Raw genomic sequence first — 20,917 nt, forward strand, 5'->3', positions numbered from 1 at the left:
TTCTCCTTTCAAAGTGCCCTTCGGAGGCTGATTTATCCCGTTTGGAACACAGGGACTGTGTCATCAAAATGTCAGACTTGGACTAGAAAATTGTGAATTTAGTTTTAAGAAATTAACCCCAGGAATGTCAGTTGGTCATCATGTCAAGTGTCATCTGATAATAGCAATAACAGAAAAAATAAAAACATTCTTGGTGTACACTTCTTGTCTGTTTGTTTGGTTTTTGCTCAATGTGGAAAATAAATGCGGGGTTACGGGAACGGGAGCGGTCGGGAAGAAAATCACTGTGGTCAGAGAGTGGGTGAACATGGAGTCAAATTCAGCAGGAGCATTCGGGTGCGGGATAGAAACTTGCAGGAGTAGGATGGAAAAACAGTCCCGTGAACATTTGGAAGGAACATGTTGATTTCCCATGTGATCATGTTGATAAATACATATCTGCTTTTGAGAAAATGACAATTAACATAGACTTGGCAAAATTGTACAAATTTATAAAAGAACAAATATTCCATATTTCACAATTATTTAATATGAGGTCAAAACTGCATGTGTAATAATTATACAAAAATAAAAAAATAAAATGTTTAAAATAGTAGTAACACTTTACAATAAGGTTCCATTTGTTAACATTAGTTAACAACATTAGTTAAAATGAATTAACAATGAACAATACTTTTACAGCATTTATTAATCTTGGTTAAAGGTGCACTCAGCGATTCCTGAGAAACACTGTTGATATTCAAACTCAACTGCCAAAACAAACACACCCCTCCCTTCAGTGCTCCTTTGGAAGCTCCACCCCCCAAATTCAGTAAGTTGCTGCTGCTAAGATAACTTGCAGAGAAGATGAGACGGTTTTACGCACACCAGCTCCAGACACTCACAACTCTTCTGCTACTAAATCTAACATCACAACAACAGCATATAGGGGTTCTGTAAAACATAGCTAAATTTATGTTACCCACCTATCGAGAAGAAAAAGAGCAACTTCTGCATCCGTCTTCAAGCCTTTTACCTCTCGGAGGTCTCTCCACTGCTGAAAAGCCTCACTGATGTTGACGTGGCTCCTAGCCCTCGACTTATCATAATCCTTCTTTTTTAGTTTATATTCATCTGACCTTTTTTTCTTGGTCTGTTTCTCAGCCATTTGTCCTCCTTGGAGTTTAGAAAGTTTGCATCAACCAGATGAATTTCCCTCTCGCTCTGCCCCCACCCGCCATCCTGTGCACGCGCAAGAACCACCCCCTGTTACTTGTTGGCTGGAGTAGTGTTGTGTGGATCGATCCGATCCACTTTGTTTTTGTCCCATTTACAGAGCCAGGGCTGTGTATAAATACTAGATTTTTTTTCAGCCCACCCACAGAACAGACAGCTAGCAGACTGTGAGGAGATATTTGCAGAATTTGACAAATTTGTATTGGATTAGAATTACTGAGTGTACCTTTAATGTTAATTTCAACATATATTAATTCATTTAAAAAGATCATAAGTTGCATTTGTTATTTTAACTATATTTTATGTATAGGTACATGTAAATACATTTACATTTGAATATTGATCTAAATCTGCTTTGAAATGTCAGCTTGTATAATAATTATACAAGAATTACAAAAATGTTGTTTAAAATAGTTTTAGATAAAGTATATCCACGTGTTAATCTATGTTTAGATGTACTTCTGCATATTATGTCTATATTTATATGTTTATGTACATATAAATAGATTTATATTTGAATAGGGATCTAAATCTGCTTTGAAAGGTCAGAATGAGTCATGGAGATAAAATATAAATATAAAGATGTAAATATAGACATATAGACATTATAGACATTTTCCCAGGATTTCCCATTCATTCATCTAATGTGTAGGCTGGATAATAACAGTAATTGTGATAATGAGTCTGTGATTGGTGGATTATTCTTGAGTTGCGTTCAATTATTCATCTGAATTGTGTGCTGCCCTGATTTCACTTCTGCCCTACTTAACCACCAGACTTAAACTACAGGATAACTTACTAAAAACTCATCAGGGAAACTCAATGCTGCAGAGCACATGAGGGATCCACCTGGCCCCCTCACTCATTCACTCTTTCAGTGACTCATTAATTCGATGACTCACTCACTCACTTTTTGTTTTTTGCTATATCCATCACTTTCAAATACTCTCCCCCACCCAGTCTGCTCATTTTTCTTTTGTCTCCTTTCAAAATGCTAAACAGTAAATCAGACATATTACTTAGCTCTGTTCCAAACCCTAGTGAGATGCCTCACTGTCTACTATCTACATAGGCACCTATCTTCTGGATCCTAACCATAGTGGAACCTTGTAAGTGTCTGATCTGAAATGCTATTCATAGGCAGCAACTCTACACAGTCACACAAATAGCTCTCCACAGGAACACCTGTGGAAGAGTGGAATGCAATGAAAATATTCACTTACAGTAGCTCATCACAGTGCATTCTGGGATAGCCTTATCCATAAAAGATACATGCAATGCTGCATTAGAGTTTGGCTAAAACAAGGTGTATTACAAGATGGCATAATTTTGCTGCCCACTGCTTGGAACAGTGTTAGTGTTGGAAATGTGACTATGATGCGTATAAACGTTACCAAGGTGGGCAACTCACTAGGATTTGGAACAGTCATCTGTCTCACCTGTATACCAACCACATCAAAGTTTCTCATTTATCCCTATTCAACCTTGCTCTCCACTTTCCCCCATTCTTTCCCCTCTCTCCCTTTGTATTTCTCTCTGCAGGTATGGAGGGGTGCATTAGCTCGTATGTACTGTAGGAAGATCAGAGCAATCTATACTATAATGGCATATTATAAATGCTATAAGGTGAAGGCACACTTCTGGGAAGTGGAGAGACGCTTTACCAATGTTCGAAGCATGGCCGACTACGGCAAGAGCGTGGAGTGGCCGACACCACCTGCAGCCCTGGCGCAATTCCACAGAATCACGAAACACCTCTACCGGCGGTATGTTTAGCACTGTTAGTTAGTTTTCCAATGAGCTGTTTTTAATGTCACATTGTATTGGGCACACACCTAGCTGAGGTGAAAATCAAACTGGCTATCCTAAACTGTTCCCTCTCTTTCATATATAATGGTTCATTCTAGGGAATCTGTTTGTTTAAATTCAAACAAATTACTCGCCAATTCGAGTGCCTGCACGGCATATTTAGTCTTTCTTTTTTATACCAAAATATTCAGTTAAAGCTGCACTATGGAACTTTGGTCTCTCTGTCGACATTTGTGGTTGAAACCTAAAATTGCAAGCAACTTGTTGAGGATCATTTTACATGAGTTGTGTTTCAGCATTGCTTGCCTGCGCAGATCAATCTCATGGTTTGAGGTTACCCATTACATTATGATATTTGTTTAAACACCCTGGACAGTCCATCACAAGGCAACATACACACAGACATACACATTCACACTCTCACTCACACCTATGGGCAGTTTAGGGTCTCCAATTAACGAACATGCGAACACAAGAACATGCAAACTCCACACAGAAAGGCCCAGTTGAGCTGGGACTTAAACCCGAACCTTGCTGTGAGGTGACAGTGCTACCCACTGAGCCACCATGCTGCCCACTTTGAGGAAGTAACACTCCTAATTACATATTTTAATATGATTATTCAAGTGTTTTATCCACTACACAATACACATTAATGTTTGTATTGTACTACACTTATCAGTTTAAGAGGTGAAACTTGTGCCATGACTGGTACGAGTTCAATGGAAGACACTTAATTATTTTCATATTCAGCAGTTCAAACATACACATACATAAACACAACTCAATTTACAAAAAAAAAAAAAAACTTATTATAAAAGTGGTAACAGCTGGAATAAACGAGTATTTGTATCTGTTGGTCTTACATTGAGGAAGTTTGTATCTCCGACGAGAGGGAAGCAACAAAAACTCAGTGAACAAATGATGACTAGGGTCAGAAAGAATTAGCTGAGCCTTCCTAGTTGCTCTAGTCACATACAGTTGCATCAGATTAGTAAATTCAGTACCAACTAACTTACTACACATATTAACAATGTTACACAATTTACTCTTGTTTCTTATGTTTGTGTTTTTCTTACGTTAAAAACACAAAATAAGAGGATTCAATAATGATGGGGATGAAATGTGCTTTATTAAACATGAAAATAATATGCAGAAATGTGCAATAAAACAATTACAATAATAAATAGTTTCCATAATCGTTTCTATGGCAGTGAAGTTACAATAGAGAGATGGTAACACGCTAAACAAATTAATATGTAGATTACTGTGCTCTGAAATCTGTACATTATAAACAATTTGAGTTGAGTTATTGTGACTGTATCTCACTAAAATCATATTAACGTATGATGTGTACATCTTGTGGCTATACTTTTGAAACAATGTATTTCAACGTTGATGAACTGGCCCAATGTACAGTAAGTGCCTTAATGTAACTGCATTTATTTATTTAAAGAAATGTGAGACAAGTCGAAAATATTTTTTATTGTAATCAATATTATGCCACAAATGCTAAATTGTATTGAACCTGGAACATTCCTGTAAGTAGTGTCAGTGTAGTTAGCTACCTTTTGTTTATAGTTTGTAGCTAGTTTTTCAAAAGAGTAGCTCAACTCTAGTTTAACTACTTTAAATAATGATTAGCTTATAGCTTGGCAAGTTACAGTTTCATACTATCTTGCCCAACACTATATGTTATCATGCTTTCCACCTTAGTGATATTTGGATGTCTATTTTTCTCTCGTTCTTTCTCTTCTGTCCTTCCTCTCACTCTTTCACTCTTTCACTCTTTCTCTTAGATGGTGGGCGAGGCAGCTGATTAAAAATATCCCCCCGTCAGACATGGCAGAGGTGAGGGCAAAAGTAGCTGCTCTGGCAGCTCTGAGTGGGGAGAGAGTGGACTGGGGTTACAGTCGTGCCTGGGAGAGAGACTACCTGGCCAATGTGAGTCTTTCATTATGATACTACTCTATTATTATTTCATATGAACAGACCCCTAACCGTCAAATGGTGCTGCATGTTGAGAGGTGTGCTGGCATTTCTCTAAGCAATCTGACTTTTTACATCTGGTTGATGATAAATTCCAATAGATTTTTATTAAGGGAGAGACCTGTGCCATATCTAGAGACCAGGATATTTAGGGGGCACTTGGGGATGGGCTTTTTTGGCTTGGGCCAGTAAGCAACCACCTATCAACCACTAAGAGCATCCTATAACCACCTAGCAATGCCCTAGCATCCACCCAGAACATCTTAGGAACCATATAGTGATGCATTGGCAACCACCCACAACACCCTAGTGTGCCACAGTTTACCCAGAAGTTTTGAATTTTTTTATATCAAGAATTAACATTTTATTAGTGCAGATTTAATTACTGATATCAAGAATTAGCATTTTAATTGGTAGAAATTCCATTGCTGATATCATGGATTAGCATTTTACTGTAACTAGTGAAAATGAAATCGTCCTGGTTACTTGCATAACCTCCGTTCCCTGATGGAGAGAACGAGACGTTGTGTCGATGTAGTGACACTAGGGGTCACTCTTGGGGGCCCAAAACACCTCTGGTCTTTGATAAAAGGCCAATGAAAATTTTATACCCGAACATACGGGTATAAAAGGAGCTGGTATGCAACCACTCATTCAGGTTTTGTGCTGAGGAGCTGAGACAAAGAATGAAATTTGTTAAACAACTGGGGCCACCAGGTCTACGTCGGGGGGGTGTCACTCCCAAGGGGAAGACACCGCGGAGACCACACCCCACCCAGAGGGAGGAGTCCCATGGTAGGTCCTACCCTACAGGGGAGGAGTTTCTACAAACATGGTGACTGGGGCAGAGGGGCCTCTGCCCAAGGAAGACACAGTTTACCAACAGGGAAACGAATTAGTGGAAGATATACGTCGCATGGGGTTACTTAATGGGAACCAGCACATGTGGAGCACCTACCACAGTACAGGGTTTCGTTAGCACATGTACTGAGCTGGCAGCGAGTTTCTCCGCAAACTCGTCTGCCACAGGGCTCGGAGGAAGTCATCCAGGGAACACAGTTTGTGAACACTACTGTGAGTCAACAGCGCACGTCTTCAGCTCAGGGGAGGTGAAATGTGCTATGCGCAAGCGATATACCCAGCCAGCTGTCCCGGACTTACCTGCTTGTGCCTGCCACTACACGGGACAAAACCGGTTCCACCCAGAGATTGTAGAACCTCGCAAAGGTGTTGGGTGTTGCCCAGCCCGCTGCTCTGCAAATGTCTGTTAGAGAGGCACCCCTGGCCAGGGCCCAGGAGGCCACCACACACCTGATAGAATGGGCTCATAGCCCTGCCAGTGGCGGCACGTCCTGAGCGTGATATCTCATTGCTGTGGCGTCAATAAGCCAGTGGGTGATTCTCTGCTTGGAGACAGTGCTTTCTTTCCGCTGTCCACCAAAGTAGACAAAGAGCTGCTCAGAGACTCTAAAGCTCTGCATGTGATTCAAATAGATGAGTAAAGCGCACACCGGACACAGCAACGCCAGGGCTGGGTCTGCCTCCCCCTGGGGCAGCACTTGCAGGTTCACCACCTGATCCCTAAGGACTTACCGTCCACTGTGTCTTGGTGTGCCGCTATAGCGGCTACATACACCTTCAAGATGGAGGGGGACAGCCACCCTTCCAACCTCTCCTGCAGGAAGGAAAGCACCGATCCGACTGCGCATCTCTGGGGTCTTCGCGTTGGGAAGAACACCACTTAGCGAACAGATGCCACTTAAAGGCATACAGGCGCCTCGTAGAGGGGGCCCTAGACTGAGTGATCTTGTCTACCACCGCGGGTGGTAGGCCACTTAAGTCTTCCGCGTCCTGTCCAGGGGCAAGACATGGAGATTCCAGAGGTCTGGTCGCGGGTGACAGATGGTGCCACGCCCCTGAGAAAGAAGGTCCTTCCTGAGGTCCAAGAACCACATCTGAGTGGGCCAGGGTGCTACCAGGATGACCTGCTCCTCATCCTCCCTGACCTTGCACAGGGTCTGTGCAAGTAGGCTCACTGGGGGAAACGCATATTTGCGTAGTCCAGGGGGCCTGCTGCATGCCAGCGCGTCTATACCGAGAGGTGCCTCGGTCAGGGCGTACCAGAGCGGGCAGTGGGAGGATTCTTGGGAAGCGAACAGGTCTACCTGTGCCTGCCCGAATCGACTCCAAATCAGCTGGACCACCTGAGGGTGGAGTCTCCACTCTCCCCTGAGGGTAACCTGTCGTGACAGTGCATCTGCTGCAGTGTTGAGGTCGCCCGGGATGTGAGTGGCTCGCAGCGACTTGAGGTGCTGCTGACTCCAGAGGAGGAGACGGCGGGCAAGTTGTGACATACGATGGGAGCGTAAACCGCCTTGATGGTTGATATATACCACCATTGCCGTGTTGTCTGTCTGAACTAACACATGCTTGATCAACGGCCGAAACCTCCACAGGGCGAGCAGAATTGCCAACAAAACCTCCACATGGCGAGCAGAATTGCCAACAACTTGAGACAGTTGATGTGCCAACGCAGCTGCGGGCCCGTCCAGAAGCCGGCGGCTGTGTCCCCGTTGCATAGAGCATCCCAGCCCATTTTGGAGGCATCTGTCGCACGACGTGCCTGGAGACCTGCTCTAGGGGAACGCCTGCCCGTCGAAATGTGAGGTCGGTCCAAGGGCTGAAGAGGCTGTGACAGACCGGCGTGATGGCCACGCGATGTGTCCCGTGGCGCCATGCCCATCTCGGGAGCCAGTGCTGAAGCGGTCTCATATGCATCAACCCGAGTGGAGTGGCCACCGCTGAGGATGCCACATGCCCCAGGAGCCTCTGAAACAGTTTCAGTGGAACCACTGTCTTCTGTCTGAATGCCTTCAAACAGGTCAACACCGACTGTGCGCACTCGTTCGTGAGGCGCGCCGTCATCGAGACGTCCAACTCCAAGCCGAGAAAAGAGATGCTCTGAACCGGGAGGAGCTTGCTCTTTCCGCAGTTGACCCGAAGCCCTAGTCGGCTGAGGTGCGAGAGTACCAGGTCCCTGTGTGCACACAACACATCCTGAGAGTGAGCTAGGATTAGCCAATCGTCGAGATAGTTGAGGATGTGAATGCCCACTTCCCTTAATGGGGCAAGGGCTGCCTCTGCGACCTTCGTGAAGATACGAGGGGACAAGGACAGGCTGAAAGGGAGGACCTTGTACTGATACGCCCGACCCTCGAATGCAAACCGCAGGAAGGGTCTGTGTCGAGGTAGAATCGAGACGTGAACCAATCTTGATGCCGGACGCTCGCTAGAATGTGTTTTTGCGTCAGCATCTTGAACGGGAGTCTGTGTAAAGCCTGGTACAGTACTCGCAGGTCCAATATTGGCCGCAACCCACCGCCTTTTTTCGGTATGATGAAGTAGGGGCTGTAAAACCCCTTCTTCATCTCGGCCGGAGGGACAGGCTCTATCAAACCCTTCCGTAGGAGGGTAGCGATTTCCGCACGCAAGGTAGGTTCTCACCCTTCACCGAGGTGAAATGGATGCCGCTGAACCTGGGCGGACGCTTGGCGAACTGAATCGCGTAGCCGAGTCGGACGGTCTGTACCATCCATCGCGACGGGTTGGAAAGCGCAAGCCACGCGTCCAAGCTCCGGGCGAGGGGGACAATCACGGCATCACGGCGGGGCAGAGCCTGAGGTGCCACGTCGTGTCGTGGCCGTGCTGAGTTCAGGGACATCGAAGCACTTACCTGGCTCCTTGTGACCACCCCCGGAACAGCCTCGGATGGGGGAGGAAGAGGCCTGTCCTCGTGACCCATGGAGACCATCACATTGGGGGCGGATTTGTGCCACAGCTGGGTGCGCAGGGGCGGGTAGACTGCCGCTGGAGTGCCAAACCTGCCAAAATGGAATGGTGGACGGTGGTCGTGATGACGGCCGTGCGCGCTGGGTATGTGACCCAGGGAACAAAGAAACTGCTCTTTTGCTGAACTCTTGGGTACCGCAGCCACTTGGGCAAATGGCGAAATTAAATGAAAAGGTAACAAAAGATTCTCCTCCTGGCCCTCCACCATGGGATGGAGTGGTCTGCTTACCAGCTCCAGAGCAGTGGGTTTCCTCGTCCCTGGGTCGCCCATCTCAGGGGTGCTTCGAAGCCTTTCTCGGGTTCTTGGCGGCCGGCCGTGAGATGGGTGGCGTCTGCTTCCTGCGGTGGGCTCCACGCCGGGGTCGGGCCACAGGGGCGGGCTGCGGTGGAGCTGGTGCAGTCACCGCAGGAGGACGCCCTTGGTGACGAGTATACAGGGTGTGGGATCTTGAGCCGCGCCGGGGCAGGATGTGCCGGATAGCTTCCTTCTGCTGCTTCACCACCGAGAACTGCTGGACAAAGTCCTCGACAGTGTCACCGAACAGGCCAACCTGGGAAATGGGGGCGCCAAGGAACCATGCCTTGTCGGCCTCTCCCATCTCGACCAGGTTGAGCCAAAGGTGGCACTCCTGGACCACCAATGTGGACATCACGCGCCAGAGAGACCGTGCTGTGACCTTCGTCGCCGGTCTCCAAGTGCAGCTCCTGCATCAATCCCGGGGCGGAACTACCCTCGTACAGTTCCTTTAGTGCCTTGGCTTGGTGGACTTGCAGGAGAGCCATGGCGTGCAGGGCGGAGTCAGGGATGACGTAAACCTACAGGCATTGGACGGGAGCTTTGGGCACCCACACCAGGTGGCAGTGCTCTGCGGGTATAGGTGCACCGTGAGCGCCTTATCCGCTGGGGGATCGCCGAATAGCCCTTGGCCGCCCCACCATCGAGGGTAGTGAGGGCAGGGGAGCTGAAAGATCGGGACCAGGCAGTAAAAGGTGCCTTGCACGACCTTGTCAGCTCCTTATGCACTTCCGGAAAGAAAGGAACTGGGGTGAGGTGTGGCTGTGAGTGGATCCGCAAGCCCAGGAACCAATAATCGAGCCGCGAGGGTTCAGGGGAGAGCTGAGGGTTCCACTCTAGCCCAACGCTCGCAGCATGTCCGTCATCTCCGCGTCAGCCTGTGACTGGGCGACCATACCCAAGGGGGGAGCCCAGCTGAGGCTTCCGCATCTGACTGGACAAGCCCGCTCTCCGATGCTGTGCTCGAGAGCTCATCACCTTCGCGGGCTCCGAACAAGAGGTTGAACTCGTGTGAGACGAGCCGGCGGACTCATCCGGAAGTCTGATCGGAGCAGATGAACATGCTGGGGAATGGGAGGTCCGTGGGGGGATACCCGGCGGAGGTGGTCCCACTGGGGTCCCCAAATCGCCCCCAGTGCTAGCTGCGCTGGCCTGATACCTGTAGGTAGAAGGACCGAGGCGGGGAGCCGCTGGGGTGGCTTGCTTTCTTACGAAGGCAAGCCACGACCGCAACGTTGCCATGGTCATGTTCTCGCAATGAGTACATGATCCATTTACGAATGCTGTCTCCACATGGGTAGCGCCCAGACACGAAAGACAGCGATCGTGACCATCAGAAGGTGAGAGATAATGACCGCAACCAGGAATAACACACAAACGGAAGGGCATCTTTACTAAGGTGTTCCATGTGTGCTGCTCTTTTAGAGAAATATACTCTTTTAGAATATACTCTTTTATTTTAAATGTGCCGTCAGAGGTGAATAAACAGTCATGAGAATTCAGCTCAGTGAGCATCGACCGTTCGGCTCCAAAGAGAAAATCTGAATGAGTGGTTGCATACCAGCTCCTTTTATACCCTTATGTTCGGGGGAGTGGTATGCAAATACCACTCGCCAATTTTCATTGGCCTTTTACCAAAGACCAGAGGTGTTTCGGTCTCTCAAGAGTGACCCCTAGTGTCACTACATCGACACAACGTCGAGTGAGTGACAGATAGGGAACTATAATTCATATCCTACATGTGATTCAATGTCAAAAGGGCTTGCAATACAGCAATCCTTACTGTGATAGGAACACAATTTATTAGTGTACCACAGTGTTTTTCATCAAGCAATGCCTTCATTTTCATGAAATCAATAATGTTTATCTTCAAAAATGTATTCTGTATAAATAGATACTTTTTGAAAAAGTAATTAAAATTGTTTTGCTCCCACTGAAAGAAACATTTATTAATTCATGTACAGATTTGTCTGTTCTTCAGAAAGCTCAGCAAACATTTGCTGAAGTACTACTACTTTTTACCTTAAGATGCACTCAATGAAAGAACACATTTTTAGGCTTATTTGTAATAGTTTCATTACAGTTGTTTTTTATAGTTACATTGAATTCACTAGAAGCCTTCATGAACATGTTGACAGTAAAGCTGCAGGGGACTTTTCTGAAAACTCTTTTTCACTGTGACCAGAAATAAACACCCCACTATACTGTTCAGACAACATTTTGTCCAACCCAAATTTATTTAGTGTTGACTTTTTGAACTTTTGACACCAAGCACAAGACAAAAACAGCAGGTAAACACATCTCATCGACCACTTGCGGCATAATCAAATATTAGATTGAATTCACCCCAATATTAATCCCTCAGAGACCCCACCTGTCTGATTGTCTCAAGTCTTGTGCTTTAATTAACTGCCCATTACACAGATCAAACTATTAGGCTGCAGCACATGGCCGGCAGGCCTGATGTTGCTTAATTTAGATCTTGTTATTTGGGTTGAAGTGAGGTCTCGTGCCATAGACAAGAGAACTGCCATACACAAGACCATCCACAACACCAGGCTTCCCTGCTGAAAAGACCAGTGTGCTGGTCCATTCTGGTTTATTTATATATTTATTTATTATGTATTTATTTATTAATTTATGCTGGTTTGGCACTGGTCTAGCTGGTGGACCAGCATGGTCTTTCTAGTGAAGCTGGTTTGCCAAGGGTGTCTTACTGGTTAAGCTAGTAAAGAAGCCTAATGGAGACACTAGTACGGATGAGCCACGATGGTCGACTTGCTGTCCAATAACTAGGGCTGTCAATTGATTAAAGTTTTTATTCAAATGAATTACATGATGTGCTGATTAATTAATCAAATTAATTGCAATTAATCACATGTAATCAATATTTGCAGTGAAAGGCCCCCAAATTAAAATAATTCAGTAAATAATGATAAAATAATTATTAATTCTCCCATTAGGGGTCGCCACAGCGGACCATCCATGATCCGCATATTTAACTTGGGACAGGTTTTACACCAGATGCCCTTCCTGACGCAACCCCGAGTGGCTGGGGGACTCTCACTCGCACCTACAGGGCAATTTAGAGTCTCAATTTTCTTAACCTGCTTGTTTTTGGACTTGTGGTTGAAACCCACACGAACACGGGGAGAAGATGCAAACTCCCACAGAAATGCCCTGTTGATCCGAGACTCGAACCCGGGACCTTCTTGCTGTGAGGCGACGTTGCTAACCACCCAAATTATTTTAAATATAATATATAATAAATACAATAATTTAGATAATTAAAATACATTACATTATTGTGGCAGACAGGCATTGAAAAGAACATCTTGAAAAGCATTGAAAATAAAATAAAAAAGATAATACCAAAATTGGCTTTAGAAGGCAATATATTGTTTATTTCCATATTATTAAACATACAGTAAGCCTATCATTAGCCTATAGTCCACAGCAATCCATTTTGCTTTTGAATTTGTTAATCTGTCCGAGGTAGACTTATTATAAGTGCTTTTCTAAAGACGTGTCTATGAAAGCATGTGACAGATGGACACTTTGGTTGTGTTGTGTCATAAACAGCATTTTTAGGATGCACTGTAAGTTAAATGTAGTTCAAAACTTAGAAAAACACATCTCGAGATCCCTGCATTCAGAGTTGCGCTCCATTCATCTGTGTTTGAACAAGGCCCTAACTCCAAAACCTAACCCTAACCATAAAGAGCCTGTAAGGCTGAGTACCCTGCCAGGAACAACTCGGGGCACCTTTCTACTATCACACTGTCAGTCAGTGCGTTCCATTCAGAAGTGATCATCCCTATGTCCTATTCCCTTCAAAGACTTTACCAGTCACTGTGAGAGCTTTGGAGTGCTGAAAGGTGTGGGGCTCAAAAATAGCTTTCATTCAAAACTCACCATTTAAGTCATTTTTATTGGAAATTCTATTTGATTCAATCTTACATCATGACTATCATGATTGTTCTCCTTTTTAAGTGCCCTTCAGAGGCTGATTTATCCCATTTGGAACCCAGGGAGTAGTGTGGTTTGTTGCCTGTTCAGCTGGAGTTGTGCTTATTGCCCCCTGCTGACTGAGACTTGTAAAAACCTAACGTCATGGTTACTTGTGTAACCTCCGTTCCCTGATGGAGGGAACAAGACGTTGTGTCGATGTAGTGACACTAGGGATCACTCTTGGGAGCCCGAGACACCTCTGGTCTTTGATAAAAGGCCAATGAAAATTGGCGAGTGGTATTTGCATGCCACTCCCCCGGACATACGGGTATAAAAGGAGCTGGTATGCAACCACTCATTCAGGTTTTATGCAGAGGAGCCGATATAAGGTCCGGCCATTTCAGCGGGTAGTTCAGTGTTGTGGCAGGAGGGACACAACGTCTCGATCCCTCCATCAGGGAACGGAGGTTACACAAGTAACCATGACGTTCCCTATCTGTCACTCACTCGACGTTGTGTCGATGTAGTGACACTAGGGGTCCCTATACGAAACACCACAATTGTCTGAACTGTGTTATGTGAACTGGCGGTGTGTGGTGGGCAGACTACTGTGTGCCTCATAGCCAGTACACCAGGTCGACACGTAACCTCCCCCAACATAGTTATGAGTGTCGAATGGCCCTTTTTGGGGACAAGTCGACTACCCAAGAGATAGAGACAGGCTTAACCCAGTCATGGCCTCTTTTCCCCTTCTCTTATTTCCACTCCCTAAAAAAGAAGGGGGATTATCTGACTGTGCCGCCAGGTCTAGTCGGGGGGTGTTCCTCCCAAGGGGAAGACACAGCGGAGACCACACCTCGCCCAAAGAGAGGGGGGGATATTTAAGTGGAAGGATACGTCACATGGTCTTTCCAACCATGTGGAGAGTCTTCAAGGTAGATCCTGCCCAATGGGGGAGGAGTTACTACAAACATGGAGACTGGTGCAGAGGGGCTCTGCCCAAGGAAGAAGCAGTTTGCCAGTAGGGAAACGAATTATCGGAAGATATATATCGCATGGGGTTAGCCTTACAGGGAACAGCCACATGCGGAGCACCTACACCAGAACAGGACTCTTAGTTAGCATGTGTACTGGGCTGGCAGCGAATCTCTCCGAAAACTTGACTGCCACAAGGCTCGGAGGAAGTCGACCAGGGAACAAACTTGTGAACAGTACAGGTGGTGGAAGGCGCTATGTGCAAGCAATACACCCGGCCAGCTATCCCGGGCTTATCCGCTTGTGTTGCGTGCCACTACCTGGGATGAAACCGGTTCCACCCGGAGGTTGTAGAACCTTGCAAAGGTGTTGGATGTTGCCCAGCCTGCTGCTCTGCAAATGTCTGTTAGAGAGGCACCTCTGGCCAGGGCCCAAGAAGCCGCTACACCCCTGGTAGAATGGGCTCATAGCCCTACCAGGGGCGGCATGTCCTGGGCGAGATATGCCATAGTTATGGCATCAATGAGCCAGTGGGCGATCCTCTGCTTGGAGACAGCGCTTCCTTTCCGCTGTGCACTAAAGCAGACAAAGAGCTGCTCAGAGATTCTAAAGCTCTGCGTGCGATCCAAATAGATACGTAAAGCGCACACCGGACACAGCGACGACAGGGCTTGGTCTGCCTCCTCCTGGGGCAGCGCTTGCAGGTTCACCACCTGGTCCCTAACAGGGGTGGTGGGAACCTTGGGCACATAGCCCGGTCGGGGTCTCAGGATCACGTGAGAGTAACCCGGACCGAACTCTAGGCACGTTTCGCTGACAGAGAACGCTTGCAGGTCATATACCCTCTTGATGGAAGTGAGCGCAGTCAGGAGGGCAGTCTTCAAGGAGAGTGCCTTAAGCTTGGCTGACTGCAAAGGCTCAAAGGGGGCTCTCTGTAGACCCTGAAGAACTACAGAATGTGAATGCCCACCTCCCTTAACAGGGCAAGGGCAGCCTCTGCGACCTTCGTGAAGACGCGAGGAGACAGGGACAGGCCGAAAGGGAGGACTTTGTACTGATATGCCTGACCCTCAAATGCAAACCGCAGGAAGGGTCTGTGTCGAGGAAGGATTGGACATGGAAGTACGCATCCTTCAGGTCAACCACCGTGAACAAATCTTGATGCCAGACGCTCGCCAGAATGCGTTTTTGCGTCAGCATCTTGAATGGGAGTCTGTGTAAGGCCCGGTTCAGTACTCGCAGGTCCATGATTGGCTGCAAACCACCGCCTTTTTTCGGTACGATGAAGTAGGGGCTGTAAAACCCTTTCTTCATCTCGGCTGGAGGGACAGGTTCTATCGCGCCCTTCCGTAGGAGGGTAGCGATCTCTGCGTGCAAGGTAGCAGCGTTTTCGCTCTTGACCAAGGTGAAGTGAATACCGCTGAACCTGGGCGGGCACCTGGCGAATTGAATCGCGTAGCAGAGTCAGACGGTCCGGATCAGCCATCGCGATGGATTGGAAAGCGCGAGCCACGCGTCCAAGTTCCATGCAAGGGGGACCAAGGGGACAATGTTGTCAGACGTACCGGCAGGTGGGGCCTTGAGGCGGGGCGGAGCTCGAGGTGCCACACCACATCGTGGCCGTGCTGAGTCTAGGGACATCGAAACACTTACCTGGCTCCTTGTGACCAACCCCAGAATAGCCTGGGATGGGGAAGAAGAGGCCTGTCCTCGTAACCCGTGGAGACTGCCACATCGGGGGCGGCTGTGTGCCACAACTGGGCGCTCAGGGGCAGAACATCGACACAGCGTCGAGTGAGTGACAGATAGGGGAAGGTGAACATTCCTTATTATGGTCCCGGGGCATAATAAATTGTGTAACATTTTTTACAGCATTATTTTTTTTCTATAAATAATTGCAAGTTACGCTCCCTAAGAAACGGATCTGATTGAGGTCAGGTGAACCCAAAAACAGCCAAATTATACAGGACTTTCTTAAGACTGGTTAGTCATTCAGGCAACCCTCCGACTAGTTGATTTTGAAAATATGTAGTTTTGCACATCTTTAGACACCAGCACGCAAGCATCCAAAACACAACATATGCTGGTGACCAGCTTTGCTCATCTGTTCAGCACACTAAAAACAGCATTTAACATGAATCATGTCTCCTTGATTTGAGAGACATTTTACAAAGTTAAACTTTCCTTAGTATCTGGTGTCAGATGCAAGGCAAACACTGTTTTTCTTTTATATAGCCAGCTTATTATTTTTGCTCAAGGACAGCAAAGCAAACAAAAGCATCATCTCTTGAATAAAAGCCCAGAACCCTGTACCTTCAACTAATTTGCACTCAAGAGGTGTGAAACGGTTTTGAGGAGTCCTTGAGCATGTGCTCTATACAGTATTTTAAAAATAATATTCTTTTCTTTATACAAATATCTCCTCGACTGTGTGCAACTTGTTACTTAAGCAACACACGATTTTAAAGCCCACAAGACACATGTTGAATGTCATGTCCTGTCACCACAGTTTATATTAGTTGTGACATGTGAGCTTCAAAGCCCTTTGAATTTTTCCATTCATCTAATTGATTCAAAATCATATTTATGAAGCCAAATTGAGAATCTGCTGTTCCAGATAAGGTGTTGTGTCTGTTTGACGCATTAGTGGAGTGGGCTGGTGATGATGATGACTGTGTTGTCGAATCTGTCATGGACTGATCTGAACTGTCATCAAGGAAATGATGGAGGAATAAGCATGCATGTTGTGTTTGTGTTTCTGTGACTAAGCTTCACATTTTTCATATATGTCTTTCATCTTCAGGTGAAGGACTCTCCACTAACAAGCTCCAGCTTTTTGCGAATCACCAAAGAGCTGAAGAACAAAGACCAATACGGTCAGGTCCTCTTCTCGTGCTTTGTCAGGATGGTAGGTTACGGTGTTCTTTTTTATGTGCTTTATTGATATGACAAAAACTGTGCATTTGTATTGCCAATGCGTTCATAGCTTAGCTGTGTACAGTAAGAATAGTACAAAATACAATAGAAATGACTATATAAAGAAAAAAAAATACTACAAATTGAGTACAAATGACAAATTGTACAAATTGAGTAATTAAGTAATATTACCAAAAAAATAACACTAGTGTGAATGGAGTAAATAATTAAGATTAACAGATAAAATATCAATAGTGCCAGTTGAGTAAACAAGCAATATTATAATAGAGAATATAATGGGGAAAACAAGTAATAATAATAAATAAAGTAAAATAATTGTGCGAATGAAGAAAACAAGCAATATTAATAATTAATGTAATAGTGCAAATGGAGAAAACATGTAATATTAATAAAGTAAAATAATATTGCAAATGGAGACAAAAAGTAATAGTAATAAATAAAGTAAAATAATTGTGCGAATGGAGAAAAAACGCAATATTAATAATTAAAGTAATATAATAGTGCAAATGGAGAAAACATGCAATATTAAAAAATACAGTAAAATAGCATGAATGGAGAAAACAAGTAATATTAATAAATAATGTAAAATAATAGTACTAATGGAGTAAAGAATTAATATATACAAATAAAGTAAAATAATAGCGTGAATGGAGAAAACAAGTAATATTAATAAATAATGTAAAATAATAGGGCTAATGGAGTGTACAATTAATATAAACAAATAAAGTGAAATAATAGTATTAATGGAGAAAACAAGTCATATTAATAAAGTAATATAATAGTGCAAATGGAGTAAACAAGTAATATTATCAAATAAAGTGAAATAATCATATGAATGGAAAAAAACGGAATATTATAGTGATAATTAGAGTAAAATAATAATGCAAATGGAGAAAAAGTAATATTAATAAAGTAAATAATATAATAATAAACAAGCAATACTAACAAAAAAGTTAAATAATAGTGCAAACAGAGTAAAAGAGTAATATTAACAAATAAAGTAAGTAAAAAAGACCTACAGTAAATAAGTAACAATAGTGTGAATGCCATGAGAATGCAATATTAATAATGAAGTAAAATAATAATAGTGCAAATTGATTAAACAAGTCATATTAACAGATAAATGTGAAATGGAAAAACAGTGTGAATGGAACTACTATTAACAACAAAAACAACAATGCAAATTTAAAATATGAAAATAAAAAATAAAAAAGAAAGTAAAAATCAACAATGTTATAAAAATACATTAAAGAACATAAATGATCTAGCATAAAGTAAAGATGACAAAAACAGATGATTTCTCTCTCAAACACACATTTGCACTCTCACATGCCAAACTCTCAAAGTCTTATTCTGTTTCACATCATCTCGCACACAAATTCTCACACATGAGCTCCTGTGACCACAGCCAGCGAGGAGATCACAAGCATAAAAGAGTGCTGAGCGTTTGACTACCATGAGCAATGACTAGAGACTGTTAAGTACACACTCTATCGTACCGCTGCAGCAATGGATGCTGCTGCTGCTGCTGGCCCAGTTTATCTTCCCTTCCCTGTGAGATATTCATCCACACGGCCAAGCCAATTCCACAGGCTATTTCTAAAAGAAGAAACATGTGCTGCAATTGTAGAGCAGTAAATAAAAGCAAAACAGTGCTGATGCAAAGGTTTCACATGAATTTTTTTTAAGGGAAAGTTCAACCAGAAATTAAAATGCTGTCATTTAATCACCCTCATGTTGTTCCAAACCGTATGACTTTCTTTCTTCCGTGGGAAACATAACTTCAATTCTGTTCAAGTCCATGTTAGTCGCTCTTTTCCATGCAATGAATGGGGATGGAGTCTTTCAAGCTTCAAAAAGGATGCAAAAGCACCGTACAGGTATCATAAAAGTAGTCCATATAACTTGTGCGCTAAGTTATCTGAAGCTTTGTGTGTGAAACCAATCAAAATTGAAGTCGTTATTCACCGAAAATCTTGATGTCCACCTTAGCTCTTCTTCGGATGTTAACGAGAGTTCATGAGGGAAGTGACGATGTCTGATTTGTAAATGAAATCATTCTGTTTATCTAGCTCACAAAGCCAGTCTGAATGATTCTTTCACGAATCAGACTGATCTAATTCTCAAATTCAACTCAATGATTCGGTTGCAGGGTAACAGCGCTCTGGAGGCAAGATCATTAGTGAATAACAACTTCAATTTTAATCAGTTTCTCACACAAAGCTATTGTATGACTCCAGAGGACTTAATATATAGTACAAGAGTCATATGGCCCACTTTTATTATACTTTTATGGTGCTTCTGCATTCTCTCTAAAGCTTGAAAGCTTCAGTCTCTGTTCATTGTACTGTAACTGCATGCAAAAACAGGTACAATTTCTTATGTGTTCTTTGGAAGAAAAATAGTCCTGCAGGTTTGAAATGACACGAGGGTGCGTAAATCATGACAGAATTAAAATTTTTGCTTGAACTACTTCTTTAAACTCTGATTTATTTTTTATTGTTACTTATTACTATAGGAAAGACGAGTCAGAGGTACCTTGTTTAACAAATGTTTGCATTTTCACCTTCTCTCTACCCCCCCCCCCCCCCCCCCTCTCTCTATCTCTTTCTCCTGATCTCTCTTTTCTACAGCTCAACTGGTTCAATAATACAAAGGACAGAGCTCTACTCATCACCGACAAACACATTTACAGACTGGAACCCAAAAAACACTTTAAAGTGCAGAAACGAATATCACTTGATTCAGTAAGTATTTTATGCTCATGACATGCTGACACAGGCTTTCACATGCACACACAAAGACTTTAAAGGAACAGTTCACCCAAAAATGAAACTTCTGCCATCATTACTCACTCTTGTGTTGTTTCAAACCAGTATGACTTTCTATTTTATGTGGAGAATAAAAGGGAAAAAAACAAGTAGAAATAAAACTGGAGCTTTCAAGCTTCAAAAAGAACAATTTGTTCCCTATTCGAACATTGCTGCTTTTGTCATTAACTCTCATAAGGAAGGCTAGAGCATATGTCCAGATTTTCTGTGAGTACCAACATCAGTTTTGGTCTGTTTCTTACCCAAAGCTAACATATGGCTTCAGAAGACTTGGAATATAGCACACAAGTCAAACATGCCACTTTTATGGGGATTTTGTATTCTTTTGAAGCTTGAAATTTCCAGTCTCCATTCAGTGTAATTGCATGGAAAAGAGCGGCCAATACATTCTTCAAAATGTCTTGTTTTGTGTTCCACAGAAGAAAGCAAGTCATTCAACTTTGGAATGATATGAGGGTTAAAAAATTATGACAAAATTTTCATTTTACAGTCAACTATTTCTTTAAGTATTAAGTATAAACAGAAAAGCAGCCCCAACAAGAAAGCAGACACAGGTCCTGAAATCTGTGTCTTGTTAGTATCTGGGTTTGTGTTTTATGCAAGCATGCAATGTGGGTCAATGCATCTGTCTGCTGCAGTCACTCTGTCTCCCGGGGTCTTTTGGATCTTATCGCCATCCACAGCATGTCTCTTGTCTTCAGGATCTTATCGCCATCCACAGCATGTCTCTTGTCTTCAGCCTCTGGATTTTTGCCAAAAGCTAACAAGTGATTTGAGATTAGGTGTCTCTTGTTAGATCCAAAAGTAATCCTTCATATGACCAGCAGCAACACAGTCTATAAAATTGTTTAACAGGGTCATTCACAAACTTCAGTCCGTGTCTGAGTAAATTCAGTGACCAGAACAGTGTGTGTGTGTAGGTGTGGTAAGGTGTCTGACCTACATTCTGTCTACGGTCTTGATGTGATACACTGAGAGGGGGATTTGGTCACACATTGCAGTATGAACCTACCTTCATAATCGCAAACACACACACTCATTAAACCCGCAATTGTATCCATATCTG

At 44.0% G+C, this 20,917-nt stretch overlaps 1 protein-coding gene across 3 annotated transcripts in view; it reads left to right on the top strand.

Annotated features, from left to right (window-relative positions):
* LOC127421200 (unconventional myosin-Id-like) overlaps positions 1–20,917 on the top strand; it is a 96,538-nt gene that overhangs the window by 36,909 nt on the left and 38,712 nt on the right. For all 3 annotated transcript variants that reach the window (XM_051664045.1, XM_051664043.1, XM_051664044.1), the window contains exons 17-20: positions 2,758–2,981; positions 4,824–4,968; positions 16,887–16,991; positions 19,654–19,767. In XM_051664045.1, coding sequence (XP_051520005.1) covers positions 2,758–2,981; positions 4,824–4,968; positions 16,887–16,991; positions 19,654–19,767 — 588 coding nt within the window. The remainder of the gene's footprint in view (positions 1–2,757; positions 2,982–4,823; positions 4,969–16,886; positions 16,992–19,653; positions 19,768–20,917) is intronic.

Source organism: Myxocyprinus asiaticus, chromosome 30, assembly GCF_019703515.2.
Source record: "Myxocyprinus asiaticus isolate MX2 ecotype Aquarium Trade chromosome 30, UBuf_Myxa_2, whole genome shotgun sequence".
Taxonomy (NCBI): Eukaryota; Metazoa; Chordata; class Actinopteri; order Cypriniformes; family Catostomidae; genus Myxocyprinus; species Myxocyprinus asiaticus.